This window comes from Eutrigla gurnardus (genome assembly GCF_963514095.1).
Source record: "Eutrigla gurnardus genome assembly, chromosome: 4".
In the NCBI taxonomy this organism is placed as follows: Eukaryota; Metazoa; Chordata; class Actinopteri; order Perciformes; family Triglidae; genus Eutrigla; species Eutrigla gurnardus.
The window spans coordinates 11885953-11900683 of record NC_139918.1 but is presented as its reverse complement, the minus strand read 5'-3'; the positions used below and the strand labels follow the sequence as shown (position 1 = coordinate 11900683).

Genomic DNA, 14731 nt, shown 5'->3' with positions numbered 1-14731 from the left:
GCCGGTGACTCTAGTCAAATTCTTTTTAGAAAATAGTGTATTTTTCAAAAAGGCAGTCAAAACTGGCATCTATGGTTAATTTTGAATTGTGATTCATTACATCCAAATTAAACGACAACCCCTTCATGAAAAAAACAAGAAACAAGAAAAAAACTTGAACAAAATTATTGAGCTTTCAGAATTTTATTGCAGTTTCAATTTCAAAATACCAATATTGTAGTTAACAGTACCAATGCAACTTTTTTTTTATCATGAACATGATCAACTAATGAATGCAGTTGTAGATTTCTTTCCAAATTGTCAAAGTGGTGAGAACAACGATGAAGGAAGATCTGGTGCTCCATCTCTTAGGAACCGTGCAGTGGAAGAGAAACAACCAGCAACATGTGCATCAAAACAAATCTTCAGTCAAATACTACAGAACAACTCTGTAATGTTTGTCTGACAGCTGATCTCAGAGCATGAAGAACCAACAATCCGCAGCAAACATGGAGACACAATGGGTTGAAGAGTTAAAAGATTCAACTGTTAACTGACTTCTGTCTATTTGAGTTTACAGAGCACAACAGATTCCCCGTAACAGAAATCTAAAGAAAATCCAGCATGGAGAGGCTCAGTGAACCTGGTCTGGACTCTGTGGAGGAGAGTCATGGTCTTGGAGACCCTATAGAAGGACAGTATACCTGCTCCGTGATCCAGGTACACTCCTACTTTGGAGGATGGAGGACCTGAGACGGGAGTTAAGATTTTGTTGTGAATGAGTTCATATCTCTTATTGTCACTTGCTAATGCCCAAGATTTATCACTGTATCCAAACCCAACTTCTTTCAGGTTACCTTTTCTGATGTTACTCTTGTATGCGACTGCTATAGAAATTAACCCCCCAGTGTTCTCCACCTCCCAGTAACAGCGTCCAGTCAGACTCTCTCTACTCAGGACCTGATTCCAATCTTGGAATCTGTCTCTGTGATTACGAACGGTCTGTCCTGGTACCGTCATTGTTACTTTCCTGTTCCCCTCAGATAATATCAAGTCTCTGTGTGCCGTGTTTGGATCCAGTGTGAGTGCACATGAATATTTTAAGTATTCAGCTCTGGTCCTGGGCTCTGGTTGCGGCAGTGAAACAACCACATCAGTCCCTTTAGCTAAGACCTTCATCCATTTCTCTGTCAGAACATCATGCAGGTCATCTCTGAGCGCTGACACAGCCGCTGTCACGTCCTCAAAGTTGCGCAGAGGACGGGTGTCGATGCTGGATGAGTGTGTGGACTCACCGAGTGGTGACAGCGACGGGTAGTCGTGTAGAAACTGGTTGTGATCCTCTGTGTGTGAGAGCTTCTCCAGCTCAGCGTCTTTCCTCTTCAGCTCACTGATCTCCTGCTCCAGCTTCTCCTGAAGCTCTGTGACTCGACTCACTTCAGTTTCCTGCCGGGATCTGACCTGCTGCTTCACGTCAGAGCGTCTTTTCTCCATGAGACGGATCAGCTCAGTGAACATCACCTCACTGTCCTCCACTGCTTTATCAGCAGAGTGGTTGATAGCCTCCACCTCCTGTTGGAGCAGCTTCACATCTTTGTCTCTGTCCTCGATTCTCTGCTGGATGTTTAGTCGACTCACAACCAACTCTCTCTGCCTCTCAGTCCTTTCTGCTGCAGCTGAGACTGTGTCGTGGCCTTTGTGTTCCTCCACAGCGCAGAGATAACAGATAGACTGCTGATCAGTACGGCAGAACATCTTCATCACCTCGTCATGACGAGAGCACACGTTCTCCTGGAGCTTGTTGGAGGGCTCCACCAGCTGATGTTTCTTGAATGCTGGTGATTCATAATGAGGCTGGAGGTGTTTCTCACAGTAAGAGGCCAGACACACCAGACAGGACTTGAGGGCTTTCAGTTTCCTCCCAGTGCAGAAATCACAGGCCACATCTTCAGGTCCAGCATAGCAGAGACCAGCAGGAGCAGCTTGGAGTCCAGTCTTCTTCAGCTCCTCCACCAAAACTGCCAACATGGTGTTTTTCAGCAGGACAGGCCTCGGTGTAAAGGTCTGCCTACACTGAGGGCAGCTGTGGATCTCCTTCTTATCCCAGTAGGTTTCAATACACTTCATGCAGTAGCTATGTCCACAGGGAATAGTCACCGGGTCCTTCAGTAGATCCAAACAGATGCAACAAGAGAAGGTTTCCTGGTCCAGGTTGAGTCTTTTGTGTTCCATTTCTCCTCTCAGTGAACAAAGAGTTTCTCTGAACAAAGTCAGCAGCAGCTCTGACCAACAGGCAGAGACGAGCTGTTTTTATAGCAGGAGATGGAGGGAGGGGTTACCAAGGTTACTGGTATTCAGAACTTGATTGGACCGCAGCAGAGTGGGGGCGGGCCCTTTGAGGTCATTGGTCGGTCGGTTGGAGCGTCCCCATTGGCTCGTTCAAAGAGAGAAAGAGCTCCAAATCCAAATGGACATAAGTGCCTATTGTGGTGAAATTAAGTTTATGGGGAAAATGTGACAAAATGACTCCTGCTATGTATTGAAATGGCTCAATGGATTTCTTTATTAGCTGTTGTCCTTTTGATTCTCACTGATTAGAGGTTTTATTTTAGTGTGCAACATAATATCAGTCATGTTTCATAGAAGTGTTGAGGTTGGTTTTGGACTTTTTCTCATGTTTCCATCTCCTGAAGTTCAGGTTGACCACATTTGAAGATTTTATGTCAGGTGATGTTTACACATTTACATTTCAGATCAAATAATGAAGTGTGCTTTCTGTTGATTAGTTGTGAAACGAGAGGATGCTATGAATGAAATGACATCACAAGTAAAGTGTATCAATACTACAGATCGATGGATTCAGTCACCAAAAGAAGCAGATCTGGTTCCTTGAGTCCTTCTGGATTGGGGTCTGCTGTTTGCTGCTGAGCAGGTAAAGTCCAGTGGTTTCTCATGACCAGCCAGTTAACCTCCCTCTCCAGGATGGACAAAGTCCTCCTTGGTGTCAACACTGTCCCATTTTCTTTCAAAATGCACAATTCCTTCAGGTCGTTGTCCAGGTGCAAGTGGTGAGTGGAGTTTAGGTTTGCAGTCGCTGATCAATGTGAGCCTCTTTGAGACAAAAGCAGAGTCGTCTACTGACAACAACTCACTTTCTGGTCACCTCCTTTGAAATGTAACGATGTTTGTTCGGACAATCAAGTGATAATTATGTATGAAAAATACATGCATACAATGAGTCACAACAACAATCAATGGAAGTGAGTGTGAAAAACCCAGTAGGCCTAATCCACTGGGGAAATTCTCCCACGACCACCGAGGCAACTCCAGCCAATCAAGAGGGATCAATTGCTCAGTTTGCATTCATGTCATCAACATGCAGGCAGCAGTCTGTACTATCCATATCAGAACAAATTTGCCATTTTCAAAGACTTTTGCTTGTCACAGTGACCTGTTATTCTGAAGTTTGACAGAAGTTTTGAAAATTCCTATTTTTTTCTGGTTTGTGTCAGGAGGCATGTTTGATCCTCAGTGGGAAATTATATGTAATCCATAAATCAAATAAAATGTGATGCTTTACATTCAAAGTGAATGTGAAACATGATGCAAATCCAGATTGTGTCCCATCATGGCCAAGGATTAAAATACTTGTTTTATGGCTTATCTTTGAGTTTACAAAATTGCCTTTTTTGACATAAGGATTTCAGTGTCTGTGGTTTGATTGTAGTCTTGGGAAATATTGTTTCACTTCAACCAGTCTGACTAAATGAGGTTATCGCTAACTACACATTGTGTACTTAATGTGATTCATTATATCTAAATTAAACAAAAACCCCTTCATGAACAAAAATGGGAAAAAATGTGTGCGAAAATATTGAGCTTTCAGAAATTTATTGCAGTTTCAATTTCAAAATACCAATATTGTAGTTTACAGTACCAATATAACTTTTTTTTTATCATGAACATGATCAACTGTCATGTTTGACAGCTGATCTCAGAGCAGTGAAGAACCAACAATCTGCATCAAACATGGAGACACAATGGGTTGAAGAGTTAAAAGACTGAATTCAACTGTTAACTGACTTCTGTCTATTTGAGTTTACAGAGCACAACAGATTCCCCGTAACAGAAATCTAAAGAAAATCCAGCATGGAGAGGCTCAGTGAACCTGGTCTGGACTCTGTGGAGGAGAGTCATGGTCTTGGAGACCCTATAGAAGGACAGTATACCTGCTCCGTGATCCAGGTACACTCCTACTTTGGAGGACGGAGGACCTGAGACGCGAGTTAGGACTTTGTTGTGAATGAGTTCATATCTCTTATTGTCACTTGCTAATGCCCAAGATTTATCACTGTATCCAAACCCAACTTCTTGCAGGTTACCTTTTCTGATGTTACTCTTGTATGCGACTGCTATAGAAATTAACCCCCCAGTGTTCTCCACCTCCCAGTAACAGCGTCCAGTCAGACTCTCTCTACTCAGGACCTGATTCCAATCTTGGAATCTGTCTCTGTGATTACGAACGGTCTGTCCTGGTATCGTCATTGTTACTTTCCTGTTCCCCTCAGATAATATCAAGTCTCTGTGTGCCGTGTTTGGATCCAGTGTGAGTGCACATGAATATTTTAAGAATTCAGCTCTGGTCCTGGGCTCTGGTTGCGGCAGTGAAACAACCCACAAAACATCAGTCCCTTTAGCCAAGACCTTCATCCATTTCTCTGTCAGAACATCATGCAGGTCATCTCTGACCGCTGACACAGCCGCTGTCACGTCCTCAAAGTTGCGCAGAGGACGGGTGTTGATGCTGGATGAGTGTGTGGACTCACTGAGTGGTGACAGCGACGGGTAGTCGTGTAGAAACTGGTTGTGATCCTCTGTGTGTGAGAGCTTCTCCAGCTCAGCGTCTTTCCTCTTCAGCTCACTGATCTCCTGCTCCAGCTTCTCCTGAAGCTCTGTGACTCGACTCAATTCAGTTTCCTGCCGGGATCTGACCTGCTGCTTCACGTCAGAGCGTCTTTTCTCCATGAGACGGATCTGCTCAGTGAACATCACCTCACTGTCCTCCACTGCTTTATCAGCAGAGTGGTTGATAGCCTCCACCTCCTGTTGGAGCAGCTTCACATCTTTGTCTCTGTCCTGGATTCTCTGCTGGATGTTTAGTCGACTCACATCCAACTCTCTCTGCCTCTCAGTCCTTTCTGCTGCAGCTGAGACTGTGTCGTGGCCTTTGTGTTCCTCCACAGCGCAGAGATAACAGATAGACTGCTGATCAGTACGGCAGAACATCTTCATCACCTCATCATGACGAGAGCACACGTTCTCCTGGAGCTTGTTGGAGGGCTCCACCAGCTGATGTTTCTTGAATGCTGGTGATTCATAATGAGGCTGGAGGTGTTTCTCACAGTAAGAGGCCAGACACACCAGACAGGACTTGAGGGCGTTCAGTTTCCTCCCAGTGCAGAAATCACAGGGCACATCTTCAGGTCCAGCATAGCAGAGACCAGCAGGAGCAGCTTGGAGTCCAGTCTTCTTCAGCTCCTCCACCAAAACTGCCAACATGGTGTTTTTCAGCAGGACAGGCCTCGGTGTAAAGGCCTGACTACACTGAGGGCAGCTGTGGATCTCCTTCTTATCCCAGTAGGTTTCAATACACTTCATGCAGTAGCTGTGTCCACAGGGAATAGTCACCGGGTCCTTCAGTAGATCCAAACAGATGCAACAAGAGAAGGTTTCCTGGTCCAGGTTGAGTCTTTTGTGTTCCATTTCTCCTCTCAGTGAACAAAGAGTTTCTCTGAACAAAGTCAGCAGCAGCTCTGACCAACAGGCAGAGACGAGCTGTTTTTATAGCAGGAGATGGAGGGAGGGGTTACCAAGGTTTCTGGTATTCAGAACTTGATTGGACCGCAGCAGAGTGGGGGCGGGCCCTTTGAGGTCATTGGTCGGTCGGTTGGAGCGTCCCCATTGGCTTGTTCAAAGAGAGAAAGAGCTCCAAATCCAAATGGACATAAGTGCCTATTGTGGTGAAATTAAGTTTATGGGGAAAATGTGACAAAATGACTCCTGCTATGTATTGAAATGGCTGAATGGATTTCTTTATTAGCTGTTGTCCTTTTGATTCTCACTGATTAGAGGTTTTATTTTAGTGTGCAACATAATATCAGCCATGTTTCATAGAAGTGTTGAGGTTGGTTTTGGACTTTTTCTCATGTTTCCATCTCCTGAAGTTCAGGTTGACCACATTTGAAGATTTTATGTCAGGTGATGTTTACACATTTACATTTCAGATCAAATAATGAAGTGTGCTTTCTGTTGATTAGTTGTGAAACGAGAGGATGCTATGAATTAAATGACATCACAAGTAAAGTGTATCAATACTACAGATCGATGGATTCAGTCAACAAAAGAAGCAGATCTGGTTCCTTGAGTCCTTCTGGATTGGGGTCTGCTGTTTGCTGCTGAGCAGGTAAAGTCCAGTGGTTTCTCATGACCAGCCAGTTAACCTCCCTCTCCAGGATGGACAAAGTCCTCCTTGGTGTCAACACTGTCCCATTTTCTTTCAAAATGCACAATTCCTTCAGGTCGTTGTCCAGGTGCAAGTGGTGAGTGGAGTTTAGGTTTGCAGTCGCTGATCAATGTGAGCCTCTTTGAGACAAAAGCAGAGTCGTCTACTGACAACAACTCACTTTCTGGTCACCTCCTTTGAAATGTAACGATGTTTGTTCGGACAATCAATTGATAATTATGTATGGAAAATACATGCATACAATGAGTCACAACAACAATCAATGGAAGTGAGTGTTAAAAACCCAGTAGGCCTAATCCACTGGGAAAATTCTCCCATGACCACCCAGGCAACTCCAGCCAATCAAGAGGGATCAATTGCTCAGTTTGCATTCATGTCATCAACATGCAGGCAGCAGTCTCTACTATCCATATCGGAACAAATTTGCCATTTTCAAAGACAATATTCTGTATTCTGAAGTTTGACAGAAGTTTTGAAAATTCCTATTTTTTTCTGGTTTGTGTCAGGAGGCATGTTTGATCCTCAGTGGGAAATTATATGTAATCCATAAATCAAATAAAATGTGATGCCTTACATTCAAAGTGAATGTGAAACATGATGCAAATCCAGATTGTGTCCCATCATGGCCAAGGATTAAAATACTTGTTTTATGGCTTTCTTTGAGTTTACAAAATTGCCTTTTTTGACATAAGGATTTCAGTGTCTGTGGTTTGATTGTAGTCTTGGGAAATATTGTTTCACTTCAACCAGTCTGACTAAATGAGGTTATCGCTAACTACACATTGTGTACTTAATGTGATTCATTATATCTAAATTAAACAAAAACCCCTTCATGAACAAAAATGGGAAAAAATGTGTGCGAAAATATTGAGCTTTCAGAAATTTATTGCAGTTTCAATTTCAAAATACCAATATTGTAGTTTACAGTACCAATATAACTTTTTTTTTATCATGAACATGATCAACTGTCATGTTTGACAGCTGATCTCAGAGCAGTGAAGAACCAACAATCTGCATCAAACATGGAGACACAATGGGTTGAAGAGTTAAAAGACTGAATTCAACTGTTAACTGACTTCTGTCTATTTGAGTTTACAGAGCACAACAGATTCCCCGTAACAGAAATCTAAAGAAAATCCAGCATGGAGAGGCTCAGTGAACCTGGTCTGGACTCTGTGGAGGAGAGTCATGGTCTTGGAGACCCTATAGAAGGACAGTATACCTGCTCCGTGATCCAGGTACACTCCTACTTTGGAGGACGGAGGACCTGAGACGCGAGTTAGGACTTTGTTGTGAATGAGTTCATATCTCTTATTGTCACTTGCTAATGCCCAAGATTTATCACTGTATCCAAACCCAACTTCTTGCAGGTTACCTTTTCTGATGTTACTCTTGTATGCGACTGCTATAGAAATTAACCCCCCAGTGTTCTCCACCTCCCAGTAACAGCGTCCAGTCAGACTCTCTCTACTCAGGACCTGATTCCAATCTTGGAATCTGTCTCTGTGATTACGAACGGTCTGTCCTGGTATCGTCATTGTTACTTTCCTGTTCCCCTCAGATAATATCAAGTCTCTGTGTGCCGTGTTTGGATCCAGTGTGAGTGCACATGAATATTTTAAGAATTCAGCTCTGGTCCTGGGCTCTGGTTGCGGCAGTGAAACAACCCACAAAACATCAGTCCCTTTAGCCAAGACCTTCATCCATTTCTCTGTCAGAACATCATGCAGGTCATCTCTGACCGCTGACACAGCCGCTGTCACGTCCTCAAAGTTGCGCAGAGGACGGGTGTTGATGCTGGATGAGTGTGTGGACTCACCGAGTGGTGACAGCGACGGGTAGTCGTGTAGAAACTGGTTGTGATCCTCTGTGTGTGAGAGCTTCTCCAGCTCAGCGTCTTTCCTCTTCAGCTCACTGATCTCCTGCTCCAGCTTCTCCTGAAGCTCTGTGACTCGACTCAATTCAGTTTCCTGCCGGGATCTGACCTGCTGCTTCACGTCAGAGCGTCTTTTCTCCATGAGACGGATCAGCTCAGTGAACATCACCTCACTGTCCTCCACTGCTTTATCAGCAGAGTGGTTGATAGCCTCCACCTCCTGTTGGAGCAGCTTCACATCTTTGTCTCTGTCCTGGATTCTCTGCTGGATGTTTAGTCGACTCACATCCAACTCTCTCTGCCTCTCAGTCCTTTCTGCTGCAGCTGAGACTGTGTCGTGGCCTTTGTGTTCCTCCACAGCGCAGAGATAACAGATAGACTGCTGATCAGTACGGCAGAACATCTTCATCACCTCATCATGACGAGAGCACACGTTCTCCTGGAGCTTGTTGGAGGGCTCCACCAGCTGATGTTTCTTGAATGCTGGTGATTCATAATGAGGCTGGAGGTGTTTCTCACAGTAAGAGGCCAGACACACCAGACAGGACTTGAGGGCTTTCAGTTTCCTCCCAGTGCAGAAATCACAGGCCACATCTTCAGGTCCAGCATAGCAGAGACCAGCAGGAGCAGCTTGGAGTCCAGTCTTCTTCAGCTCCTCCACCAAAACTGCCAACATGGTGTTTTTCAGCAGGACAGGCCTCGGTGTAAAGGCCTGACTACACTGAGGGCAGCTGTGGATCTCCTTCTTATCCCAGTAGGTTTCAATACACTTCATGCAGTAGCTGTGTCCACAGGGAATAGTCACCGGGTCCTTCAGTAGATCCAAACAGATGCAACAAGAGAAGGTTTCCTGGTCCAGGTTGAGTCTTTTGTGTTCCATTTCTCCTCTCAGTGAACAAAGAGTTTCTCTGAACAAAGTCAGCAGCAGCTCTGACCAACAGGCAGAGACGAGCTGTTTTTATAGCAGGAGATGGAGGGAGGGGTTACCAAGGTTTCTGGTATTCAGAACTTGATTGGACCGCAGCAGAGTGGGGGCGGGCCCTTTGAGGTCATTGGTCGGTCGGTTGGAGCGTCCCCATTGGCTTGTTCAAAGAGAGAAAGAGCTCCAAATCCAAATGGACATAAGTGCCTATTGTGGTGAAATTAAGTTTATGGGGAAAATGTGACAAAATGACTCCTGCTATGTATTGAAATGGCTGAATGGATTTCTTTATTAGCTGTTGTCCTTTTGATTCTCACTGATTAGAGGTTTTATTTTAGTGTGCAACATAATATCAGCCATGTTTCATAGAAGTGTTGAGGTTGGTTTTGGACTTTTTCTCATGTTTCCATCTCCTGAAGTTCAGGTTGACCACATTTGAAGATTTTATGTCAGGTGATGTTTACACATTTACATTTCAGATCAAATAATGAAGTGTGCTTTCTGTTGATTAGTTGTGAAACGAGAGGATGCTATGAATGAAATGACATCACAAGTAAAGTGTATCAATACTACAGATCGATGGATTCAGTCACCAAAAGAAGCAGATCTGGTTCCTTGAGTCCTTCTGGATTGGGGTCTGCTGTTTGCTGCTGAGCAGGTAAAGTCCAGTGGTTTCTCATGACCAGCCAGTTACCTCCCTCTCCAGGATGGACAAAGTCCTCCTTGGTGTCAACACTGTCCCATTTTCTTTCAAAATGCACAATTCCTTCAGGTCGTTGTCCAGGTGCAAGTGGTGAGTGGAGTTTAGGTTTGCAGTCGCTGATCAATGTGAGCCTCTTTGAGACAAAAGCAGAGTCGTCTACTGACAACAACTCACTTTCTGGTCACCTCCTTTGAAATGTAACGATGTTTGTTCGGACAATCAAGTGATAATTATGTATGAAAAATACATGCATACAATGAGTCACAACAACAATCAATGGAAGTGAGTGTGAAAAACCCAGTAGGCCTAATCCACTGGGAAAATTCTCCCACGACCACCGAGGCAACTCCAGCCAATCAAGAGGGATCAAATGCTCAGTTTGCATTCATGTCATCAACATGCAGGCAGCAGTCTCTACTGTCCATATCAGAACAAATTTGCCATTTTCAAAGACAATATTCTGTATTCTGAAGTTTGACAGAAGTTTTGAAAATTCCTATTTTTTTCTGGTTTGTGTCAGGAGGCATGTTTGATCCTCAGTGGGAAATGATATGTAATCCATAAATCAAATAAAATGTGATGCCTTACATTCAAAGTGAATGTGAAACATGATGCAAATCCAGATTGTGTCCCATCATGGCCAAGGAATAAAAATACTTGTTTTATGGCTTATCTTTGAATTTACAAAATTGCCTTTTTTGACATAAGGATTTCAGTGTCTGTGGTTTGATTGTAGTCTTGGGAAATATTGTTTTACTTCAACCAGTCTGACTAAATGAGGTTATCGCTAACTACACATTGTGTACTTAATGTGATTCATTATATCTAAATTAAACAAAAACCCCTTCATGAACAAAAATGGGAAAAAATGTGTGCGAAAATATTGAGCTTTCAGAAATGTATTGCAGTTTCAATTTCAAAATACCAATATTGTAGTTTACAGTACCAATATAACTTTTTTTTATCATGAACATGATCAATGGTCATGTTTGACAGCTGATCTCAGAGCAGTGAAGAACCAACAATCTGCATCAAACATGGAGACACAATGGGTTGAAGAGTTAAAAGACTGAATTCAACTGTTAACTGACTTCTGTCTATTTGAGTTTACAGAGCACAACAGATTCCCCGTAACAGAAATCTAAAGAAAATCCAGCATGGAGAGGCTCAGTGAACCTGGTCTGGACTCTGTGGAGGAGAGTCATGGTCTTGGAGACCCTATAGAAGGACAGTATACCTGCTCCGTGATCCAGGTACACTCCTACTTTGGAGGACGGAGGACCTGAGACGCGAGTTAGGACTTTGTTGTGAATGAGTTCATATCTCTTATTGTCACTTGCTAATGCCCAAGATTTATCACTGTATCCAAACCCAACTTCTTGCAGGTTACCTTTTCTGATGTTACTCTTGTATGCGACTGCTATAGAAATTAACCCCCCAGTGTTCTCCACCTCCCAGTAACAGCGTCCAGTCAGACTCTCTCTACTCAGGACCTGATTCCAATCTTGGAATCTGTCTCTGTGATTACGAACGGTCTGTCCTGGTATCGTCATTGTTACTTTCCTGTTCCCCTCAGATAATATCAAGTCTCTGTGTGCCGTGTTTGGATCCAGTGTGAGTGCACATGAATATTTTAAGAATTCAGCTCTGGTCCTGGGCTCTGGTTGCGGCAGTGAAACAACCCACAAAACATCAGTCCCTTTAGCCAAGACCTTCATCCATTTCTCTGTCAGAACATCATGCAGGTCATCTCTGACCGCTGACACAGCCGCTGTCACGTCCTCAAAGTTGCGCAGAGGACGGGTGTTGATGCTGGATGAGTGTGTGGACTCACCGAGTGGTGACAGCGACGGGTAGTCGTGTAGAAACTGGTTGTGATCCTCTGTGTGTGAGAGCTTCTCCAGCTCAGCGTCTTTCCTCTTCAGCTCACTGATCTCCTGCTCCAGCTTCTCCTGAAGCTCTGTGACTCGACTCAATTCAGTTTCCTGCCGGGATCTGACCTGCTGCTTCACGTCAGAGCGTCTTTTCTCCATGAGACGGATCAGCTCTGTGAACATCACCTCACTGTCCTCCACTGCTTTATCAGCAGAGTGGTTGATAGCCTCCACCTCCTGTTGGAGCAGCTTCACATCTTTGTCTCTGTCCTGGATTCTCTGCTGGATGTTTAGTCGACTCACATCCAACTCTCTCTGCCTCTCACTGCATGAAAAGTCGGATTTTCTTCCCTGTAAACGCCCGGAAATCTAATTTTCGTGAGTTAACGACAATTTACAGGCTGCGAACGCTGCGTTCGTCTGTGCCGAAAATTGTCGAAAACCGACCACAGCGAAGGCTCTAATTAGCATATGAATAGCAGCGAAACCGCGCCTGGCCAGAGATGGCTTGAATATCCTCACTCAGGATTGGATGAAACCACTAGTTTTAAACAAGCATAATCGCTCGTGATTGGTTGGCAGATCTGGTCATTATAAATGTAAAGCAACCTGATCTCACAGAAATGCGTGAAAGAAGCACGACCTCTTAACAACGCATTGCGTGCTCCTGGCACGCATTGTGTAAGAATTCCGTGTGATCACCACGCAAACAGTCTTCACTGAAAGTCAATTAGGATCCGTTCCGTGGCGGACACACGCATTGTCAGCTTCAAAGACGTCACGCTGTGGGTGTTGTTTCATAGATCCCGGAAGTGCAAATGTAGATTAATCGATATTCTGAAGAAAGATCTGATTATAAGCCATAACGTTGTAACCATCCAAGGCAGACTGTGTAACGATAGTATGTGCCTCTGTCGAGTCCAAAATCCCCGTGTAATATCAACTTTATTTTAAGAAAACACGTTTTATTTCCAATGTCATATCACGGAGAAGCACTACATTACCCATAATCCTCATGTCTATCACCGACGTGTCTGATTGGTCGAGCTTAAACATTATTTTCTTAGTAACTAAAAAATAAAACAAATTGAGCTCATATTATTTTCTTATTAACTAAAAGGTCTTAACATCTTTTTAATTAAATGAGTGAAATTTTATATTTTATCTGAAAAACACCGGCGTTGCCCGTTGCCTTGTGGGTAACGTGGGTGTGTCCTCCATATTCACCGCGTTTTCTGCCCCCCGCCAGACCACTTCCGGCCAGCCACAGTAAGTAACTCTCTCCGGTTTCAGCCAAAGGCCTCTTTATTATTTCAAATCACAAAATTATATTACTGTTATTTCTTCCATTGTAGCACAGTGTTTCTAGCGTTTTAACTGCGGAGCTTAGTTTGAGTGTTTTAATATGATGCATCGTTATCGTTGTTAACTCTAGCTTGACCATACAGTGTAATAGGAGCTTGCTTGACCGACCGAACGTTAGCAGATTATGCTATTGTTGCATGACAGCTAGCGGTCTCTGGCAAGATTTAGTCAGTCTGTCAACCACCGAAATCAGTTAATCATTTTGTAGGAGCTGTTTAATTTTTGTGTTTTATTTTGTTGGGGTTGGGTTTGGTAACTTCCGCTGACGCAGGAAGTGAGTTAGGGCACTACAGGTAACTTGGGGTTATAACGTTATATAGCTATATATTGAAGAGTTCATTTGTACATTAAAGATTGGTTTGTATTGTACATAGTGATTTTGATTAGGTTAAAATATTTGATTGATAATAGTATATTTGGTGACAGAAAATAATAAATGCTCATTTATTTGAAAGCTATTCTAATTATGCTTTTCTTTTTCTTCTTTTGCAGCTTCATTGCAACATTTACATTGAGACACCCACACACACATACACACACACTCACCAAAAAAACAAAGGCACTTTTAAGAGCCATTCTGTATCGTTTGTCTTACCCCTGTCTTTCAATCACTCTCTCTCTTTCAGTCATTCTCACTGTCTTTCTCTCTCTTTCAGTCAGTCACTCTCTCTCTCTCTTCATTTTGTGTAGTGTTCATTGTCTTTGTATCGTATTGTATTGTTTGTTTTTTCGTTTTTGTTCGGTCTTGTCTTTCTGCGATGCCTGGGGGATCCCTAAAAAAAACATGCCCAAACTGTGGGCAAAAAATTTACAATGGTGTGAAGGTTTGTCCATTTTGTCAGTCCCCACAACCTCAGCAAGTGAGGAGAAAAAAAAATAGAAAAATTCCATCGTCAGGTCACTGAGTGGTGTGCCTCAGTGACTAAAAATAAACTAAAGTCACATGTCATGGACGATGTAGCTATTTTGGTATGTATTTTACAGAATATTCTCATTCACCCAAAGGGTAAAAATGTTCGTTTTATTACTTTGACATAATGAATGGACTTGTATTTATTGAAAGCTGAGAGTAAATATATCTATAAACTGCAGTTTTGTGTATGGATTGTGTAACTGATCTCTTTTCTTCTCAACAATTTTTTTTCCATCTTGAGAAATTGCACGCCCTTGGCCTAAAGCCTCTTCTGCTGCTTGGATACCCCAAAACGTCAAGAGTCATGATGCCACAGTATTCAAGACTGAGCACAGCAGCAAGGACCTGCCTCCAAAATATGGAGGCAGTGTTCAAATTAATGATTGAAGGTGAGATTGTATATATTTAATAACCATGAAATGCACACACATTCATATATTGACTTTATTTGCACTGCACAATGTATGGTGTTAAGGTTAAATATTTTATTTGAAATTTATAATGCATAAATTAGTGCCTTTGCCACGTAAGATAAAAAAGCATAGCCTCATCGTTCATTTTATTTAAAATTAAGAC

The 14731-nt window shown here is 43.0% G+C and overlaps 2 protein-coding genes across 2 annotated transcripts; both read right to left on the bottom strand.

The window, feature by feature from the left end:
- Positions 1–543: 543 nt before the first annotated feature.
- LOC311012438 (E3 ubiquitin/ISG15 ligase TRIM25-like) lies at positions 544–5652 on the bottom strand (the record flags this gene model as incomplete). Its single annotated transcript, XM_084007899.1, has 2 exons — positions 4123–5652; positions 544–2211 (listed from the first exon to the last, which is right to left on the bottom strand). The coding sequence occupies exons 1-2, from the start codon at positions 5635–5637 to the stop codon at positions 544–546; spliced, it is 3183 nt and encodes a 1060-aa protein (XP_083864025.1). The 5' UTR covers positions 5638–5652.
- Positions 5653–7584: 1932 nt separating this feature from the next.
- On the bottom strand, positions 7585–9231 carry LOC311012437 (tripartite motif-containing protein 16-like; the record flags this gene model as incomplete). Its single annotated transcript, XM_084007898.1, has 1 exon — positions 7585–9231. Exon 1 carries the CDS (start codon positions 9151–9153, stop codon positions 7585–7587), a length of 1569 nt encoding a protein of 522 aa, XP_083864024.1. The 5' UTR covers positions 9154–9231.
- Positions 9232–14731: the final 5500 nt, after the last annotated feature.